At 48.6% G+C, this 21,088-nt stretch overlaps 1 protein-coding gene across 2 annotated transcripts in view; it reads left to right on the top strand.

The window, feature by feature from the left end:
* b4galt2 (UDP-Gal:betaGlcNAc beta 1,4- galactosyltransferase, polypeptide 2) overlaps positions 1-21,088 on the top strand; it is a 125,494-nt gene that overhangs the window by 54,988 nt on the left and 49,418 nt on the right. For both annotated transcript variants that reach the window (XM_064341742.1, XM_064341741.1), the window contains exon 3: positions 12,356-12,591. In XM_064341742.1, the coding sequence (XP_064197812.1) occupies positions 12,356-12,591 (236 nt within the window). The remainder of the gene's footprint in view (positions 1-12,355; positions 12,592-21,088) is intronic.

The following is a 21,088-nucleotide window of genomic DNA, read 5'->3' as shown; positions in this document are numbered from 1 at the left end:
TTTACGGACACCGAAGTAAGCGAGCGAGCGAGTGAGCGAGGGAACGAACCCAGTCTTTTCATTCTCTTCTTGCCCCTTGAGTGTTTTTTACTTCCTGAATTTGTGCCGTAAACTCTGCTTGTTGCGTCTTATGAATGCGCTCATGGAGCAGATGCGGGGGAGCACCAATGAGGGCTCATACTTAATGAGCGCACTTTAGACAATTTTCTTCTGTCTGCAAAATCTCTCATCCATTAGATGGCATTCTGTTTCTGTTTTTTTCCTCAGTAATGGGCTAACGTAATTTTTTTTTTTCCACAGCCACCGCTACAGGTAGCGCTACCTTCAGTATCAGCATATTCAGCGAATGCATTCGCAATATGTTTTTGTTTTGGGCCAGCCCTCGAAATAGCCTGTCACTCTTAGAAACCTTCATGGTTTGATTGCGCTGTGTTTACAACAGAGGGAGCGTATTTAGTTTTCGAGGTAACAGCCACCGGCTCCTCGTCTATGTTTTCCCCCTGCTGTGCAGTAGCGGGCATTTTCCTAGCCGGGTTGCGGTGTGTCATGTAGCTGTCTGGCTCGAGGGTTTGAGTTGTATGGATTATTAATAAACGAATGCAAATCAGCGGCGAGCTAACAGGCCCGTCGCATTAATTAAGCCTCGGTGACGGGAGCTCTGTCAGAGGAAAGGTGGCTTACTGAGCGACGGCCGATCCATCCCAGCTTCTCTTCTGTTCATTGCTGTGGCATAAGGAGCCGTCCGCTGGCTGCCATCTTGGGCCCATATTGGCATATCTGGCCCTGGTCATGTGACAGGTCATGTGACACCCCACTGCTGAAAGATTGTCACTTCCCCCCCCCCCCCCCCCCATATAAGAAAAGATTGGGCTGACACACTGGGATAGTGTGCCCGTTACTGCATTCCACAACGCCTCCTGAGCATGAGTAAATATTCTGATAGGCATTAGAGCAGCTTTCTTGCCCCCTTCTTCACAGTTCAAGATTCATGCATTGCCTCGGCTTAAATTTCATCAACACCTCACAGACTAAGTGGAATTGTGGAGAGAAGGCAAAGCATTAAACTGGAATTGGTGTGGCAGTATAATTTAGAATGTGGAGAATGTTTAGAATATTTCTGTGTAGAAATTTTTTTTTTTTTGCTTAAATATATTATACTGAATATTGAGCTCTATAGTACACGCAGCTAACTGGATTCTGGCATTTCTGTTTATCTGTGTGTAAGCCCTGAAAATGTTATTTACAAAATAAAAGCTCAAAAGAAACTTGTGCCACCCAGCTCTTTGATTGCCTCTGCACTTAACTGGTCTTTGCTGGAAGACGGCCGATAGTCTACTTGGCACGTCTGTTTTTAGGACTTTTTAGATTTCTTCCCTTCTTTTCGGCTGGAGCTTTACGCAGTTTAATTGATATCTTAGACTTTGGGGTTTGCCGTCTCTTGTTAAAGACGGGAAAGAATGCCGTGTCTACTCTAGTTTCCCTTTGCCTCCCCCTTCCAGGTTAATGACTTACCCTGGGAAAACGTCTTTGGTTCACCTGGCAGGGGAATCGTTTGAGTCCATTACTCACATGCACAGCCGGTAGAGTGGTTCTGAAAGTGCTGTCTAAGCTGCTCGACCAAAGCCCTCCTCCTCGTCCTCCTCCTCTTCCTCCTGCTGATTTAGTCTCTGGCACAAGGGGACAGGCGAAAAGTTAACGAGTGCTGCTACAATAGCACTTTTTGTAATAGCAAGCCATTCCCATTCAAATTTATGTCCTCAGTCTTAGCTTGAGAATAATATGTACATTAACTGGTGGCATTTAAGTAGTGCTCTTCCTCTTATGATCTGAACGTGCTTTATGGGGGTGAGGGGGGGTGGGGGGGTGGGACACGTTGTTCATTTCAGTCACTAACCACTCACCCACCTGCGTAATGCATGACAACCAATTTGCACTAGAATTCTCACAACACCTTCAGCTGAAGTGAGGTGGAATTTATTCAGTTATACAGATTTTGCACTTGGCTCGAATTAGGGGCATGACTTCTAAGTCATTTAATCGCTAAGCGTTAACAAAAAATGCTAAACGTTTAGGAAAATCTTTAAATAATTAAACATTTAATATTTTAAGTTCCACTGTTATAAAAAATAATTTATAACCATTTTCTTTTCAAGTGTCCTGTTCTCACTGTGACTGTTGTCAGCTCCTGTGTTCGATCTGATCTAGTGTCGGTTTTGGCAGTTGAATAAGGTTGCGGTGTGGACATGGGAAATATGTGCCTTGATCTGCTCTCATGACTGTCGGCTCCTGTCTGCGTGTGTGGCGAGAAATCAGATGAACATTCCTTGAAATGCTTCACAAAGAATAGAAGAGAAAATGTGACATTTGGTCTCGCTTTGAGCAGATTTCAGAAGATAAAATCAAATACCGATACTGAGCTAACACACTCCAACAGCACTGGAACTGTGCATTTGCCGGAATTATGCATGTCCAGCCTGGTGCATGCTTTCAAGATCAGAGACCGGGTCTCATGAGAAACTATTTTCCTGTATGACATGACCGCTACAAATACAAGTGTTTCTACTGTCCAGTTTTTCGCCATAGTAATGAAGCCTGTGGATTGAAATTTTATTTCCCATTAATGCTATAGATTTTTTTCTATTGATTAGTCCTTCACCAAGTTCAGACATTTTCTGAAAGGCCTTCTCTCTGCTTTGGTCAGTGTCTGCTTATTGAGTGATCACCCTCTTAAAAAGGCATATTGGCTCCTGCCTTCAGCAGTATCATCACAGCATTTGTCTCTCACTTAGCATTATCTTTCTGTGGTTGAGAATTAAATTACACTGCTTTGCTTGATTTATTTTCACAGTCGATGCCTGTTGCCAGGGTGATTTAAGTCTGATATACGCTATAAGCCATTTAGCGTATTACTGGAGTGTAACAGCACTTCCTCAAGGTTTAAAGAGCTACATTCTCTATTCTTATTTGTCCTTGTCTTCAAAATACACTAATGTTTCCATACTCTAAGATTGTTATTACTACATTTTTTTCTTGCTGTCATGTCTTATGCTACCCATGATACGAGAGATTTCTCAGTGGTCTAGCTGGTTAAGGTGCTTGCCACTAGAGCAGGCTGGGACCTTTTGCCTAGACATAACCGATTTTTGGTTGGAATATGTCATGAACCAAATACAGCATGGAGTCTGAAGAGGTGGGGCTCCATTCTGCCAGTCCACAATGCCGCCATGGTGATGTAGGTGTGAGGATAAGTTTTCCCACAAACATCACTTTTTGTTCTGCAAAATGGCATTATAGAGAATTTTTTGCATGCATGAATATGCAGGAAGATGGGGCTGTAGTTCCCGGCGCTTGTTTTCGTTCTGTTCTGCACAGTAGTGGACTGTCTCATGCTATGGGCTGCCTGAGACTGGGAGAGAGCTCTCTTGGTTATTATTACATTAGAGAGATGTCAGTCTTGCAGCAGCTGCTTGAAGGGATGAATGCGCACAAAGCAGGCATTAATGACTGCACAGCGAGCCTCGGTTTGCCCGCGTCTTCCTTCTCAAATCAGTGGCTTCACCAAGACTCTTTAAGTGGAGATGCTAATTTAGTTTCCTGTGGCTTGATAGTTGTCTCGCAGCCAGCCCCATTTGTCGTACATATGTTTGCCATCTATTGTCTCTAGAGATAAACCTGGCTCAAGGAGTCTTGTGCAATCTCTTCATGATGAGCCTGAGAGATGTGTGCATGTGCGTGTGTGTGTTTGTGTGTGTGTGTGTGTGGCTGGGTGGGTGGGGGTAGGGGCTAGTAGTGTTGGAATGCATTTGCAAATGTGTTCCTGTGAACACATTTTGTGTTGATATATCTTTGTGTTCTGTCTTTAGATATGTGGGCTTGCATTCGTTTGGGTGTGTGTGTTGTGTGTGTGTGTTGTGTATGCGTGTGTGTCTGTCTGTATGCTTGTGTGCATATGTAGTGCATATCATATACTGTTTGTCAGTGAGTTGCAGACAGTAGCTCCACTGTTCTTTTTTAAAATGTCTGCCAGCTTGCTGTATTTGCTTGGTGTAGAGATGCTCGCCGTCTCACGCAGACCGACTCTGTCTGGAGGCCAGATACGGACCCCAGGACCCGTTGGGCCTTCCGTGCCTCTGATGCGCCCGTCCATGTCGCCTCTCAGTTCATCAGGTCACCCTGGCTGCCATGCCTTTACGCTTTCAACACTCCTGAGAGCACCTCCCTTTGTGGTGAGGTCATCTGATTGGCCCCTCCCCTTTCCTTTCATCTCCCGGCCCTCGCTCTGATTCATCTCGGCCTCTTCCCACGATCGCCACGCCGGTGGCGTCCGCCACCCCCGTCGCTCCGTATAACACGCTGGGGTTTCGGGTCACGATTCCTCTCCGCTTTTACATGGAGGGAAAGGCATATGCACTCAATATTCTTCATCCCCTTCATCTCCCCTTTATGGAAGCCCATTGATTTTTTTTATTTTTTTTGTTTTCTATTTTTATTTTTTTTTCATTCTTTTCATTTTATATGGCCTTAACAGTAACTGAGCTCCTGGGATCGGGGAACTCAAGGTTATTTGATGCGTCGTAAAACTACAGGGGCTTTGGCAGTGTCTTTTGTAGAATTGACAGTCAGCTTGCCGGCTCTCTGAAATCAGATATTTCTTTTATGTTGAGTGCCTGTATTGTTTTATGTTTCCTTGTTTCCTTGGAATGGGCAGAGTGCAGTTATTTCTCTCTGTCCTGCGCCGTGCCCAGCTTCTCAACAAACCGTACGGATGACCATTTCTCATCACTGAGATACATGCCCCTTCTCTGATTGATCCTGGCTCTCCTGCAGTTTGCTGGGTGATTTGCGGTGTTGAAAGCAGCCCAGTGGTTTTGCAACTGACAGTTATCGGTGGTTTGCTTGCGCTTAAGCTCTTTTGGCCTCTGTCGGGACAGCTGTGTGTGACAGGAGAGCGTAATACTACGTCAGTCAAGAACACCAAACTGTGCCTGTTTCTTCTATTCTCTCATTTGAAAGATTTGTATTAATATTAAGTTCTAACTTTGAGAATTACAGTTCAATGCAGTTTGTTTCCTTACTGATAATCAGTGTCTTATCTGTGTACTGCCCTCTTATTATCTATTTATTCAATGTTAAAATGAGTCGGCCTTAATTAATAATTAATTAAGTACAATATTATCGTCTGTATAATATATATAAAAGGTGTGATATTTGTGCCACTCTAAAATATTTACCTTAAGTACCTTAAGTACAAGTTCAGTTCCTCTTAACAGCTTGGCCTCAGAAGTCAAAATGTGAGCGTGTGAGTTTGCTTGGTGGCAGAAATTCAGCTGAACAGCTTTTCCTGTTCAGCATCTGCTCATTGTAATGTAATGTAATGTAATGCCGTTATGGCTGAGGGCCTATGAGCTCGTCAGCAGTGGAAGATGGGTGTAGCGAGGGCTCCAATTGTGTATGGTCTGTATTTTACAGACCGTGGTCTCTCAACGTTCGTCTTTCCTCCCAGATGAAAAGGGGCCGGCTCGGGGTCAGTAATTGGCCCTTCTTGTGCTGTCTCTTTATTGAAAAGAACAAGAAAGAAACACTTAAAAATGGACGAAAGCAAGGAATACACATAAACCATTCAGGAGCACATTGTTAGGAAGATTTCCGGAAAAGGGTGCACAATAGGCTTATTAAGACGGTACAATGGCCACCTTATTTTCCGTAATTCCGCTTTTGAATACTGATCAGTTTCCAGCTGCTTCTGCTCTGTGGTTTTAATGGTCATAGTGACCGTCTGACACGTTGGATCGCCTTTTGTCTAAAGCCTGAAACCAAATGGAGTGGAGGTTTGATTGTAGCCCAAACTATGAAACTGTAACGGTTAGTGACTCTAGGACTTTAGCTGTATCGTTAGCATGTGGTTAAATGAACATGGTTAAAGCGGTATCGTTAGCACGTGACTTTAGCGGATATCGTTAGCACGTGGTTATCGACGGAGAACGAGGAACGCGGTACCGGCGGGAACGACGCACGGCGCTCGCCTCTGATCGCGGCGGCGCTCTCTTACACCGCTACCCCGGCGTCTTCGGGCGCCGTTGCCGTCGGAATCACAGTCGCCACTCCGCGGATGTATATCGACTCATTTTGATATACGGTTTTGTCTCTTTTGAAATCTCCCGTCACGCCGCGGATTTGCCACTCTCCAACCCCTGCTGACCGCGGCTTCTGCCCAGGCGCGTTGCATCGGTCCTTCTCGTGCATTCTCGCACCTTTCAGACGGACACTTTTTTTTATTATTATTTTGTATGATATGATGATGATGATGATGATGATGATGTGATGATGATGATGATGTGCATGATATGATGATGATGTGATGATGATGATGCTTCTTCTCTTCTTCTTCTTCTTCTTCTTCTTCTTCTCTTCTTCTTCTTCTTCTTCTTCTTCTTCTTCTTCTTCTTCTTCTTCTTCTTCTTCTTCTTCTTCTTCTTCTTCTTCTTCTTCTTCTTCTTCTTCTCTTCTTCTTCTTCTTCTTCTTCTTTCTTCTTCTTCTTCTTCTTCTTCTTCTTTTCTTCTTCTTCTTCTTTCTTCTTCTTCTTCTTCTTCTTCTTCTTCTTCTTCTTCTTCTTCTTCTTCTTCTTCTTCTTCTTCTTCTTCTTCTTCTTCTTCTTCTTCTTCTTCTTCTTCTTCTTCTTCTTCTTCTTCTTCTTCTTCTTCTTCTTCTTCTTCTTCTTCTTCTTCTTCTTCTTCTTCTTCTTCTTCTTCTGGATCGGTTGTCTCGGTGCGGAAACAGACTGCCCCCTTGGCCGCGCGGCTCGTGTATTTTGGTAAGCGCTGCGCCGCGCTCCAGCGCCTTTGTCTTCGGGCGGAGGGGTGTAAGACGAGCACCGCCAGGCGAGGAAGGCGTGGGATTTGTCAGGTTTGCAGGATCGGCTCGCAGATGCTCGTTTTAAGTTGCGAGGAGGGCGCATCGGCGGCGCGTCGCGGTGCCTGTGGGAAAAACTGTGGCGGCTACTGATCTGCTCGCTTGGCACGCAAGGCCGGCTTTTTATCGGCTGGCCGATATCGCGGCGACCGTACACACCGCGCTCCGGGTTCACCTTGGCTCTGTTACTGTATCACCCCGGCCAGCGGAATGAAATCAGACAGTGTCTCATTGAGCCGACCGCCATGCCAAACGTGGGAGCCCTGCAGGAGCGAGGGGGGGAGGGGGGGAGGGTGCATACGCTCCTAACAGGGCCCCTGCTTTGAAATGTCAGGTGGATGCACCTGCTCATGCGGAACTGGGGGCATGTCCTTTAGACACACTCCTCCTCTCCGAACCCCTCCTTCATCTCCTCCTCCTCCTCCTCTACCACAAGGCTCTACGCTAACATTGTCTGCAAGAAGCACGTGTTGCTAAGTATAAAAATGTAGGAGCAGGCTTAGGCATCCCAGTTAGTAGATATGTTCCTGTTTGCAGTTAGCACAGATGAATTTTCATCAGAGTTTTCTGTTGCCAGGGTTATAGATGCATCTCCCAGCTCTACAGCGGGTATGTGAGGGTATGCTGCATTGGAACAGACCGCAGCAGATCCCAGCGTCGTGTATCCGAGAGGCTTTTCCCATGAGGCTCGGTGTTAATGTGGCCTTGACCTTCCTGAGCTCAGCGGTGCTGGGCGCCGTGTGAGGTGCGCCAGCCTCATCAACGGGGGCACTGCCGGCGAGTCGCGGGCACCGAGGGTGGCGCGGAGCCGTCCCCTCTCCTCGCCTGGCGGGCGGGCGGCGCCGGCGGGTGGGCGGCGGTGCATCGCACGTCCGCGGAACACGCCGCCCCTCCCCAGTTCAGCTGCCTAATCAGCCGTGGCAAAAAGAACACATTTATCACAGCCTTCCTCTGTTTCTCTGCCCTCCGTGCCCCCCCCCTTCCAAACAGCATTGTGCTATGGCCCTCTTCCATCTGCTCCTCTGTGTGCCGCCCCCCCCCCCCTTCCCCACAGAGCACCAGCTGTCCCACCTTGCACCACATGTTTGCCCCCATGGTGGATTCTCCAGCAGTGCTGGTGTAGGCACTCCTGTCCGGATAGGATATGCGGGGGAGTGGGGTGGGGAGGGGGGGGGGCGTAAGGTGGGGGCGAGGGCGTAACTGACGGGGCATCAGTTATTTCCCGCGCCCTTGCGGTGCCTTCACCCCGAAGCCGCTCGCCGGCGGCCCCTTAAGAGTCTAAATAAACAGGAGAGCATTATGGGTTAAAGGCCGTCGTGGCTCTTTACGTGTGCCCCCCCCACCCCCACCCCCCCATTTTAAAGCTGCTAATTACCCGCGGCTGGATCAGGTCTGCTTTTGATGGGGCCGGCTTCAAAGGCAACCTTTCCGAGAGAGGAGAGAATGAAAGTGGATGAAAAGGCACCTTTGGAATGGCGGTTACCGGAGGGACTGAACGGGGGCCGGTAATGAGGCGACTGCGGGTATCAATGCCCCCCCCCCTCGCCCGCCCCACCCCTCTCCACCGGCCCTCTTTCCTCATAAACGGCCAATTAAAGGGCCGGTACCCAGGCGGTTGGGGAAAAGGTGGGCAGTGCTCCACGGAGAAAGACAAAAGGGAGAGCAGAAATCCTTTTCTCCTTCGCGTGTTGCCATAGAATTTCGCGTGAGAGGGGCGAGCGATTAAATCTTTAAAAAAAGAAAGCGGGATTGCAGAAAGAAACACCCACGCAACATCCACAGGTGAAAAAATGTGCGAAAACAAAAGCGTGCTGTTCTCGCTCGACTTTCATCGCCCGCAAAAGGTGCTTTTGTTTGCGCAAAGAATGGGGAAATGAATATTAATCCGGTCAAAGCCTCCAGCGCGACAGGCTGCCGGGTCCGCTGTGCCTGAGCCATTCATCTCAGCTTAAGACTCCCTTCTCGCTGTTTTTTTCTCCTTAAGGCCTGGTTTTCTCCGTCTCTCTGTCCAGGGGCCCGGTATCAGAACCCACCTCTGCTGATATACGGCCCCTGTGCTCACCGCTCGGCGTCCGTGGCTCCGGATCGATAACCGTACGGTCAGTATCAGCCGTTTACGTGCGTCAGGCTGGTCCCCCCCCCCCGCTCCGGTGAAATCAGCGCCGGGCACAGCGAGGCGGTCTCCGCCGGTCTTTTGAAGGGTCCCGGGGCCGCCTGTGCTCCGCTTCCACGTAATCTCCTAAAGCCCCAGCCGGCATCCGCGGTTTAGCGCCGAGGATGAACCGCGCCCCCCCCCACCCCCCCCCCCCCATCTGCGACGTCTCACCAAAGGCCTTTCCCTGCACCGATCCTATAATTACCCTAAAGCCGCCCCCCCCGGATCCCTATTTACACGTCCTTCCAGTCAATAGACCTTTCTGGAAATCTGGTTATCCCTTCTTTTTCCCTCCGGAACCCGGTTCCCTTCGTTCCGTGCTGTGTGGCGTTCTGGCACCGGCGCTCGGCGGACGCCGGTCCCCGGGGGACCGCGGTTCTCGGGGCCGCGTGTGATTGGATAGATGGTAATGGAGCTCGAGCTGAAGATTCGAGGCGAGCGATGTCGGCGAGAGAGAAGCTTAGCGATGCAGCATCGGCCGCCTCAACACGTCGTACCAAGCGGCTTGTCACCGTCCTGTTTTTGTCTTTGAGATACAAATGTTGTTTATAAAATTATTTTTTATAAGTTGAGGATCATTTTGGGGATTGTGTTAATTGGCTACACTTGTGTAACCTCTTGTTTTCAGAAATGTTTCCCCTCTTATGGTCATTATGGGAACATTGTCACTCCCAAAAACGGAATTGTTGTTTGTAGGATTTTTAGGACCTTACTTTCACAATCTTTTATTAGGGAAGAACAATTTTTAATTGGTAATATGATAATTGAAGTCATTTTATTTTTAAAAATGTTTAAATTGTTGCAATGTACAGTGGTACAAAAAAGCTAAAGGAAACATCTGTAATTGTATCTACCTGACTACTAAGAGGAGAAAAAAAACATTAAGCCTATGTATTTTAATGAATTGTAATGAATGATGCAACAGCTCATAAAATAAACTGTCTTTCAGTCTCTGGTTACCACTCCTGTTTGACGACCCAATGCTAATTTAATGAGGACCGAGTGAAAGCCAACTGGATTCTTGGGAAACCACCCTGTCACTAAAATGAGTATCACTTAAATGAGCTTTAGCACAAGTTGTAGGCACAAATTATATTTAAAAAAAAAAAATCATTTATGCGTATTGCATATGTAATGACTTTTTACTTTAATGACATTTTTGCCTGCACGTTTCTAACACTTATCTTTGCCTTTCATTATAAATTAGCATACAGGACTGTATAACCTTCAGTGTGAATGGCGAAATTATCTATAAATGGGAATTCTTATTTCCTGCTTGCTGTATTGGTTTAAAATTTATTTTTATTTTTTTAAAAGGTGCTATGCTGCTGGCATTTATTCCTTGTCACTCAAGCTTCAGAAAGTCTTTCATCGCTGGCTTCCCTGTGCAATCCTAACAGACAGAGCGGAGAGGCATCCATAATTAACCCCTCATTAGCAAGGCTTCAGACCCCCTGAATGATGTCTCACTGCAACCTCGGTGCATAATGTCCCGTCTTTAAAAGTTAATCACGGTTTGGAGATCCACACTAATGACTGCGTAAGACTTGTGTCGTCCCACTCAGAATCCCCTCCACCCCCCCACCCCCCTTTAATTCCTGTAGCTGTAGCAGGTGTGCTGACAGCCAGTCGCCTGTGAATATGTTGACATTCCGTTGCTCCCGAGCCAGTTTATTGGAAACGGGTACACGGGCTGCCCCTGTGCACACGATACGGCCCGTGATCAATCCCATTTCACTCCTACTTTCTGAGCAATTCTTCATTTCGCTTCTTTCATCAAGCTGGAATCACTTGTGGGTTTTTTTTTCCCAGTGTTTCTACCGCAGTGTGAGCGATGCGGGCATGCTTCTGTTGAGCCCAATTTAGCGTAATGCTATATGGATATACCATATAGATCAGAAAGAATAAGAAACAAACGAGAGAAAAATAGCCCCAGGGCCTAATAGGTTGCCTGGTTTACACACATAAGAAGGGTTGGGTTGATTAACACAAACAGGAATTGTAGCAGCCCTGTTTCTAGTAGACCCTTGTGGTACGATGTCTCATATGTATGACCCTGTGTTCTTAGCTTCATTGCCTGAAATTCTGTCCTCCAGCAGGAAGATGGCGCTATTGCCTCTGGAAGTCACCTGCTCATTTGTAACAATAACCTAACTGTAGTACCTGAATTGCCTCAGCTGGTGTGCTAAATGTAATGGTAGTCAATTACGTGCAGCTGTACATGGATTCACTGAGAAGTGCTCATGGGTATTTTTCCTAGGTGTTTTAAATTATTTAACACTGCATTATTTAACGTTGCTGGGTGATACCCAAATTTGTCCTCATGGGGATTAGTAAAGCATCTTTATCTATCTATTTAGGAGTGTTCACCATTTTACAATACCTCAGTTGTTGTTATTTCTATTGGCATGCCTTGGTAAAGCATCTTAAACTGTAGGCTACATAAAAACTTTCTTCTCCCCGCAATACAAAAGGTCATGCTACCCTGTCAGTCAGTGTTTATTCCCTTTTTCTTGCTGCTCTATAACGTTTTCTGACACGGTGAAAATTATTATCTGCATGACACCTCGGAAATAAAGAGAATATATGAATAATAAAAAGTGTGTTTGCGAAGCGAGAGTCACACAGACACTGAAAAAGTGCACAGTGCTATTGGTGTAGCATTGCCATTGGTTAACCCCATCTAATGTCATGGATTTAGATTGCACTGCAATAACCTGTCAGTTTTATGCTAAATAAATTATATTCCCCAGTATGCAGTGTCATCGTTCAAAAAAAAAAAAAAAAAACGGCTGTTAGATATTGCTGTATCATTTATGGTTAGAATTGTCTAGTCTGACCCATTCAGTTAATGCATTAAGAGGTTGCCTTATACCAACTACTCAGTGTGATTGTTCTCTCTTTATCTAATTAAGTGCCAGTTCATCACAGTTAATGACCTTATAATGTTCTCAAGCTGAGTGGCTTCGGAGACACGACGCAGACTGCAGCTGAACTGCAGTCTGCAGAACCTTGGAGACCGGCCTGTAATCGCAAAGCGGGATCACGGAGTTTGCCGGAAAACTGTACCGAGCAAAACCCGGAACGGCTCCCTTTACTGCAGTCCGTGTTCCAGATTTGGGAGGGTTCCGGGTTTTACTCGGCACAGTTATCCGGCTAACTCAGTGATCCCGCTTTGCGATACAGGCCCCTGGTTTCTGAAAGTCCGGGGCTCTGGCTCCTAATGACGTTGTGCTGATGTTGTATTGACGTTGTATTAATGTTGCCCCTCTGCTTTGCGTCCCTGGCAGTGGGCCGCCTGCACATCGAGTTCAGCTCCCCGATGACGCTGGAGCGGGTGCAGAGGGAGAACCCCAGCGTGACGGAGGGGGGCAGGTACACCCCCCCGGACTGCCGGGCCAAGCAGAAGGTGGCCATCATCATCCCCTTCCGGCACCGGGACAACCACCTCAAGTACTGGCTGCACTACCTGCACCCCATCCTGCGCCGACAGAAGATTGACTACGGCATCTACATCATTAACCAGGTGGGTCAAACACTCCCCCTCTACCGCCCCCTCGCCCCCCCGCTCTCATAAATCATGTGACTCCTGTCGTCGATCGGCCCTCTGAACCGTCGCCCTGTCGACTGCTGGGGACTGCATACGTGGGGACAGTAACCGCCAAGGGCTGTTAACTTTGATGGTCCAAAAAGTCTGTCTGGCATCAAATTCGGCTCTAGCCATGGCTCTCGGCTCCACCCATTATGACCGATATTGGGCGGCGATGTAGCGTAATGGGTAAGGAGCTGGTCTTGGAACCAAAAGGTCACAGGTTCGATTCCCAGGTAGTACACTGCCATTGTACCCTTGAGCAAGGTACTTAACCGGCATTGCTTCCGTATATATATCCAGCTGTGTAAATGGATGCAATGTAAATGTATGTAAAAAGTTGTGTAAGTCGCTCTGGATAAGAGCGTCTGCTAAATGCCTGTAATGTAATGTAATGTAATATCCCAGGGTTTCCCAGCTGAAATCATTACTGTTCCATATCTTTTTCTCACTTCTCTCTTTTTTTTTTTTTTTACCACTCTCTTGGCCTCGTTTGATTCTGAGCCAGCATTTCTTCCCAGTCATATCTTTGGCTCTTCCCTCTCTCCACACAAGCGAGGCCATTAAGACCAGGAAAGCGGAGAGAATTTCTAGTGTCTCCAGCTCGCAATTAAATGTTTTCCTCCTGTTCACTTCAGGGCGAGCGACTCTTGCGTTACGTCGGAAGCGCCCAGTGTTTGCATCCGAAACGTTCGCGTCAGCACTTATAGCGTCTGAGAAGCCCGAGATTTCGCCGAGCCGCGCGTCCGGACCGAATGATGAGATTTGTGTAGAGTTTATTTCCGTGATAAACAGTGACAAAATAAAGTTGGCTTTTTCCCCGTAGGATTGCTGTGTGATCCAGTCTGACTGCAGGAAACAGCTTTCATTCTTTTTCTATTTTGATTAAAAATAAAGTTGTTGAAGGCGATTGCTTTTTTTCCTCATCTGTAAGCTGTGGTTTATTTAAAAAGCTTGCAGTAAGTATTCCTCCTGGCAAAGCAGAATTAGGTTTTTTTAAATTCATTTTGGCCACTGGCCCACAGCCAGCCGTATACGAACCGCAGTTTCAAGTACCCCACTGTTAGCTAATCAGGTTAACGAAAAACGATTTGAACTTTTGAAAAACGCCATTGTTCATGCAAATCATAGCTTGTGAGTTTAAAAGCCAGCGAGGGCCGCTGTTTTATGTGGAAATGAAACCGGAGAGTGTTCAAAGAACTACCAGATTTTTTGATTGAAATTTGTTTTGTATGACTGTGTATTTCCTGGCGTTTACTCTAGTTCACCATAATCAGGATTAAAAGCAAACCATGTTAGCCCAGCTCCTCTCCAAAATATGAAAGAGAATAGGACCTTCAGCATCATTGCAGAATATGAAAATTTTACATCCCTTTCACCATTATTACCTATGGAACGGCTCCCCTGTTGGGTCTGTGGGTCATGCGTTTCCTTGATGATCTCTGCTCGTAATGAGTCCACCGTGAAACAGCAGCGAGAAAGGGAGACATCCTTGAGGATCGGTGTATGAGACTTTGCATGTAGCCCTTCAGTGTTTCTCGGTGCAGGAGAGGGAGGTGAGATGGAAACGGGCGGAGAGCGCTCTGCTGGATCCTTGGGAGCGTCTCGTGGAGGTGCGTTTCTGTAGCACGTTAGCCGCTCCCAGCCCCCACACCAACCCCCCCCACCCCCCCCACCCCCACCCAACCCCGGAGCAACGAGTCCTTCAATTATTCACACGGCGAGCGCCTCCTGACATTAACGTCACAAAGCAGCGTCGCCATGGATCCTCCCGCTCTTCCGCTCCGTCCCCTTCAGCAGAGGCCGCCCTGCTGTTTTCATAATGCGCAGTGCCTGGTGTGGCCCTGGTCGTGATGAGTCCTCCCCCCTCCCCCCCGCCCCCCCGCCCCACGCCACCGTCTTCGCGCACGCCGTTAGCGACTGCTCAGCGGACGCCCGTTCCTCCAGTCCTCCGCTCAGCCTGTGGTTCTCGCAGAAACGAAAGCCGCGTTGAAAGAGGATTATCTTAAGTTTTTTTTTTTTTTGTTGTTGTTTGGGCTTTGCGGGATACCAGGCGTGGACAGACTCGCGACCGCAGCCCTTCACAGTCGATCAGGTGGCACGGCTGTTCCTGTTCGCTGCGGATTCTCTGGGGGAACACCTATGGTGTTAAGGGGGATGTGAGTGAGGGGGCGGAGGGGTGGGGCTGGTGGGCTGGTGTGCTGATCAATGGCAGCAGGTACATTGTGTGCCTGCTGCTGTATCTTATAGGCTCTGTCCACATCACATGTGGAGGGGGCGACGGAGTAAACAAGTCTCAAAATGGCATCAGCGTTGCATCAGGGCCAGTCTCTTTTCTAGGTGGAAGTGTGGATTGCATAATGACTGTGAGAGTCTGGAGCGGTTTGTCGGTAGTCTGGGGGCATTACCGGCAGCCATATTTCCAGGCCATTGAGCAAAGTGTAGCTCAAATAGCTCACCCCCCCCCCCCCCCCACCCCCCGCGCTTGGCTGTGAGAGGGAGGGGCCAATGTGGTGGGACATGCCGGGAATCGACAGAGTGAAGCGCGTTACACCTCCCTTGCTGGCCGCACACCAAACCCCCCCCCCCCCCCCCAGCTCCACGGAGACGTTCCATTTCTCTGTAATTTCACTCATTTTGTTGAGGTTAAGGCGAGGTTAAGGACCTATTCCATCAGATCAGGGAGGGGAGGGGAGGGAAGGGGATGGCGAGCTGCCAGAGGTCCTAAAACTGTAGACAGAGGTCATGTGATGCTGACATGTCTTCTGTACCATTGGCTGCCTGGGCTTATAAAATAACTGGGCTTCACTGGGTTTAAAAAAAAATAGTGAACCAAATAATTCAGGCGCCTTCCATTATGGTCCCACTGTTTTCACTCATCTTTCCACCTTCCACCATATAAGATTAGAACTGAACAGAGTAGACCATCTGTACTGTAACATCATGAATCAACCCACTGAACCACCTTAAATGAGTTTGTGTGATGTGATCCTGGAATGTAAACCTATTAGCCTGCGTTTCTCCTTCCAAGCTGAGAGGTGATTGGTTCCTTTTTCTACCAATGGCAGAAGCTTCTGTGAAAACATAATTACTCATTTTCACACATTCGCAGTAATAATGACAATAAAATGAGAAGTCATAACATTTTTATCATAAGGAAATGAAGATACTAAATCTTCACTGCCGTCAGATGTCGGATTGAAAATTAGCCAGGCGGCGGCTTAGACCACAGTACAATAGGCAACCAATCACCTCTCGGCTTGCGGGCTGAAAAAAGCCAGTGAACAATGAAATGGTGGCTTCTGGATTTAGGAGCTCCATCTGAAAGGTGGTGCCCTGGAGGTGCAGGTGGAGGACGGAGGTGTGACGAGCCTGTCGAAAACCGCTCCCCTGCCCTCGTAATCTCATCAGCTCGTTTTGTTATGGCAGTTTCTTCCTGGTGATATAAACTGTAACTGAGTTCAAATGCCATTTTGACCCCCCTCTGTTTGGGGCTGATTTACATGGGGAAAACAAAGTGAACACAAAAAAAAAAAAAAAAAAATGATGCAAGATGATCTGGAAAGACGTGTTCAAGACATAGTCTCCTTTAGTTTTTTTTTTGTGGTGGGTTACAAGTTTTAAGTCCTCCACTGCGGTCGCAGAGAGATCAAAGCCATCCATCTTCAATAAGTAGTATTCATAAGATTCTTATCAGCCGAAAAGCTTAGCGGCCGACTATAGAATCTGACACATGAAGCTTTCAGAATGGAACCACCTCCCACTCTGCCATTACCCAGAGCACTTTACTTTATTTTATAGGTCAAAAGCATTTGCGGCGTAGCGCAGGCCGCGCATATACAGCGTTCATTCTAGCTCGCTAGGCCATAGCATGTGAGGGACTGAACCGGACCTGTTGGAGGGTAAAGTTAGAGGACGGTTGAGAGATCATTGAGGGAACACGACCGAAAGTCTTATCTTTTTTCTCTTTTTGGTTCACCGTTCCGGAGACGCGATTTTCTGTCAGCTTCTCCGCCCCGCTGTGCAGCAACGCAGGCGCGACCGACTCACCTCAGCCCAAAATGGCCCGTTAGATCTCGGCCGCTAAGTGCTAAGTGGCGGTGCCATTGTTTGGCTAGAGCCGCCATGAAATATTAATGATTTTGCGATGCAGACTCACCCTCCTCGTCTCTCTCCTCGCACTGTGCGTGACCTTGCCGAGACGAGAACAACAGCAAAAAAACCGCCAAGCAACAACAGCAGATGCTCAGTGGGTTTAGAAATAAACGGAAAGCCTCCAAGAGCTTTTGGGAGGATTTAGCGTTCCTGAAAGAGGCCGCTGTCTCGGTGAGCGTTGGCGTATGGCGGATAGGCGACGCCTCCTGTCACTCACTTCAGGATGCTCTTCCCCACGGACAGGGCTCCGCCCCCACACGCAGGGCTCCGCCCCTACTGACACGGCTCCGCCCCCACGTACGGGTCTCCACCCCCACAGACAGGGCTCCGCCCTGATTTTTAAGAGGAGTGAGAGGTCACAACCGTGTGAACAGCGTCTGTTCGGAAAGCTGGACCGGGGCTGGACGGACCTGGCCTGTCGAAGTATGGCCATATGCGGTCCCAGCCCGCGCTCCTAACAGCAGTGGGGCCGGTCGGTGGACTTTAGACGGTTTTACATCTACGAGCTCGACGTGCCAGATCCGGCGAAGAGGAACGGCCTTTTCAGAAAGCAGAGGTTGCGTTAAGGGGAAGTAACCGCGCGTTATTGTTATTTAAAGCACCCCTGAGCATCAGCGCGTACGGCGGTGCGCGCCATCCATTATTAAAGGGCTAACGGCCGCTTCTCCCTCATTGGCTGCCCCCGCGAGGCTCCATTAGTGCCACTCCGATGTCTCATTCGGCGCGTTGTGCCCGTCGGCGCCGGATCTGGAGGCGGCGGGACCCGGCTGGCTTTCACGTCCGATCGGCGGCCGCGAGAATCGACGCGGCGTAACTTCGCTGATCTAGCGCGCGGGAACGCGCCACGCCACAGCCGCGCTCGACGAGGGCCGTCGGCCTGGAGACAACGGTGTGAGCGACTAACTGGCGTTGCCGAGCTGAAGGTTAACATTCCGGTCGTGTAACGCTCTATCTGAGGATGCCCCCCCCCCTTGCCCCCCCCCAGCTGAGTACATCATTAAATATTAACGCCAGGGAAAAGCTGAAAAGGTCTGCCCAGCGTGTGACTTAGAACTTGCACATACAAAAGAGTGACGTATGTTCAGATTTCAAATAGAAAATACTGGGAGTGATTTCAAAATAATGTACACTGTGTTATAAACTGCAACTTATTGCTGTGATATACTGTATGTTTTATTACAGCGGTTCCCAACCCTGTTACTGGAGATCTACAGTGTGGTAGGTTTTCACTGCAGCACTAGCAAAGCACATCTCATTCAACAACCAGAGGTCTCATTGAGCTGCTAATCAGTGGAATCAGGTATGCCATGATTCTTCTAATTAGCAGCTCAATACACGATGGTACATTTCTAGGAACAGGGTTGTGAACCACCGTTTTAGTATAAACAAAGTGCACTGTCAAACACTTTGTTTACTCTATCTATCTACTGAATGTATTGCTTGGTTTGTTGCTCAACTGTAACTGTCCTGTGCCTGTGTCTGCATCTTTCTTTCAAAATATAAATAATGGTGGCTAATATTTGTATAATATATGACATTTTGGAAAGGGACACATTGTTTCTCATTTAGATGGGTTCTTAAATTGTTTTAGTGGGGTTATTGTAATGTATTTTGGTTCGCCTTGAGTTGTGTGGCATACGTTTATCACCCGTCCCACTGCAAATAGTCTGTTACAGGCGATTCCTATTAGGGGCTTCAGGGTTGCCATGGTGATGCACAATAATCCTGAAGCGGAACTAAAACCACTTTCAACTGGGATTAGAGGCGGGGGTCAGGGTCAGGGTCAGGGTCAGGGTCAGGGGTTGAGTCTCCAGTCCGGGTTTTTACGTTTCTAATTTCATAAATAATTATTTCACCCGGAGAAAGATTCGGTGTAGCGTGGAAATCACCGCCCGCGACCAATCAGCCAGAAACGCGAAACCACGGTGTGGCGACTTCCTGTTCACGGTCCCGACTTCCTGTTTCACAAAACTCTCTGTCAGGTCAGTGTCCTTCTGATTTCAGCCACAGGCCCATTGGAGAGCCCTTCTAAATAAAACTGCTTGCCTCTCAGGAAATGTGCAGAAGTATTTCAGTACTGCACATATCGATAATCTTTCTTTCATAGAAGTGATGATGTAAGATGTGGCTGGCACATCGGGGGTGGTGCTCAGTGTTTGTGTGTTCACTCTGCTCTGCTTAAGCCTGTTTTTTATGTGAAGTCAGACGTTTGTCTAAGTAGTTGTTCAGACATCGTCTCCCTCCGGTATTGGTATCTGAGTTATTGTTAATGAACTCTCCTTCCTCCCGGAGGACTTTGGTCCGTCTCCAGCGAACGAGGAGTTAAAATGTCACGGTATTTTACGGCCGTTTTTTCGCTCGGTGTTGGTCCCGGTCCCGGGCGCCCCTGTAAAAACGTGGATTCGTTACGTTCGCTCGGGGGAACGCCGTGCCCCAGTTTACCGCCACTCAGAGGAAGGCGAGGAGAGAAAAGTGGCGAAAACGTCGTTCTTTTTCCCGAAAGTATTTCTTCCGTTTGATATCTGTGTCGGCGGCGTCTTCCGCTGCCGTCGTCTGGCATCGGGCGCGGGACGAGAAACGGGGCGCGTGACAGACGCGCGCAAACGACGCGTTGAAGCCCGCGGTTTATTTAATGGCTTCTCTAATAAGCCGCCAATGTTTTTTTTTTTGTTTTTCCCCCCGCACACGCTGCGCAAACCCAGAATTCCCCCCTGCGCGCGGTTCTTCCGTCGTGCCGTTCCTGGTGAGAGGCGCGCCTTTTTAATGGAAACAAAATGATGGCAATATTGTCACTGTTTGAGTGTAATTGCTGCCTTTGGGTGGGCAGGGGAATGCATTAAAGATTCAGTAAAAGCATATGTCAGGGGGCTTTTTTTTCCCCCTGCGCGTTGGGAACGCTGCGTCCTTCCCGGGGCTGGCGAAGATGGCTCTGAAAGCTGTGGGAAGTGGGAGGGGGGGGGGGGGTACTTTGTCCCATTACATTTCCGTCCTGCCTCCCTGTTGCCGCGGTTGCATGGAAACGTGTGGAAAAAGAACACACGGAACACTAAATGCAGTGATGTCACTCCGCAGATACACTGTAACTGCACTAATTAGCACTAATTGGTTCTGGGCTGACAGATCATTTTTCATTCTCAGGGGAGTTTTCTTTCGTAAAAAAAGAAAAAAGAAAAAAAAAGTGGTTGTACAGGAAAATGATTCAATTTGGATTTTACATGGGGATTTGTCTGAGCACTGCTTTTCAGAAGTCGCGTCGATTGGCTCGCTGTTCCTCTTGTATGGCGAATTGCCACGAAGATTGAAAAGGAAACAAAATGCCTGTCCGTCTGTCTGTATGTCTGGCTGCAAGCGGCCTGTTTTTGTTTTGTGAGTGGCAAGTGTTTTGTGTTTACTGGGTCAGGTTGGTCGGGTACGATGGAAATCTACTTAATGTGATATCAATTTTTCTTATCACCAGAAAATTGCATTTTTATTGCTCCTAGGTGGGGGGAAGAACATATCAGGCAACCCCTGGTGCTAATCCAGCGAATAAGAAGATCAACCTGATGTGTGTGTGTGTGTGTGGAATCCCTTTCAATTTATAACCGGAATTTGACAAGTAGTCTTGCCCGCGGTCCTGGAGGGAAGGCGCTTCGTGAATATGCAGAGTCACGAAATCCGAATTTCTAACAGATTGGATCGGAGGGGGAAATGACAAGCTCCCGGCGACTTCATTAACCCACAGATGCTAGGACCCCACGGCGGTCCGGCGCACTGCCTGCTGATCAGTTTCCCATCGCTACTCGGGCCGCGCCCGGGCGGATTCTGGCGCTTATCCGATGGGTATTAATGTAGGGGAGTAATGGGAAGCAAAGCCGGGCCTGCTCGTGGTCCCCCCCTGCCCCCCGCCCCCCGGCGGGACCGCGGGGGCGGACGCGTCCCCCTGTCCTCGTTTCCAGGGTGAAATCCGCTCGCGCGTGTAGCGGATGAGCGCGTGCTGGGCGTGCGGACGGCCAGCTTTCTCAGGGAGAGGGGAGAACAGATTGCCTGCCTCGCTGGGCGCCGGCGAGATCGGCAGGCAGGGAACCTCGCCCGCCAGAGAGAGGGAGAGAGAGAGAGAGAGAGAGCGCGCGTGGGCGGTGCCGGGTGGGGGGGGGGGGCACGGCGTTGGCGGTGACCGAAGCACGGACAGGCTAAAGCAATGCCTCGTCACGAAATCACTCCCCCCCCCCCCCCCCCCCCCCACGGCCAGCATAAAGGTCAAAGGTCACAGTGTATAAGCTCAGGGGAAATAAGGCGG

This window comes from Anguilla rostrata, chromosome 6 (genome assembly GCF_018555375.3).
Source record: "Anguilla rostrata isolate EN2019 chromosome 6, ASM1855537v3, whole genome shotgun sequence".
Taxonomy (NCBI): domain Eukaryota; kingdom Metazoa; phylum Chordata; class Actinopteri; order Anguilliformes; family Anguillidae; genus Anguilla; species Anguilla rostrata.
Note: the sequence above shows the minus strand (reverse complement) of the source record. Positions and strands in the feature narration are given on the sequence as shown.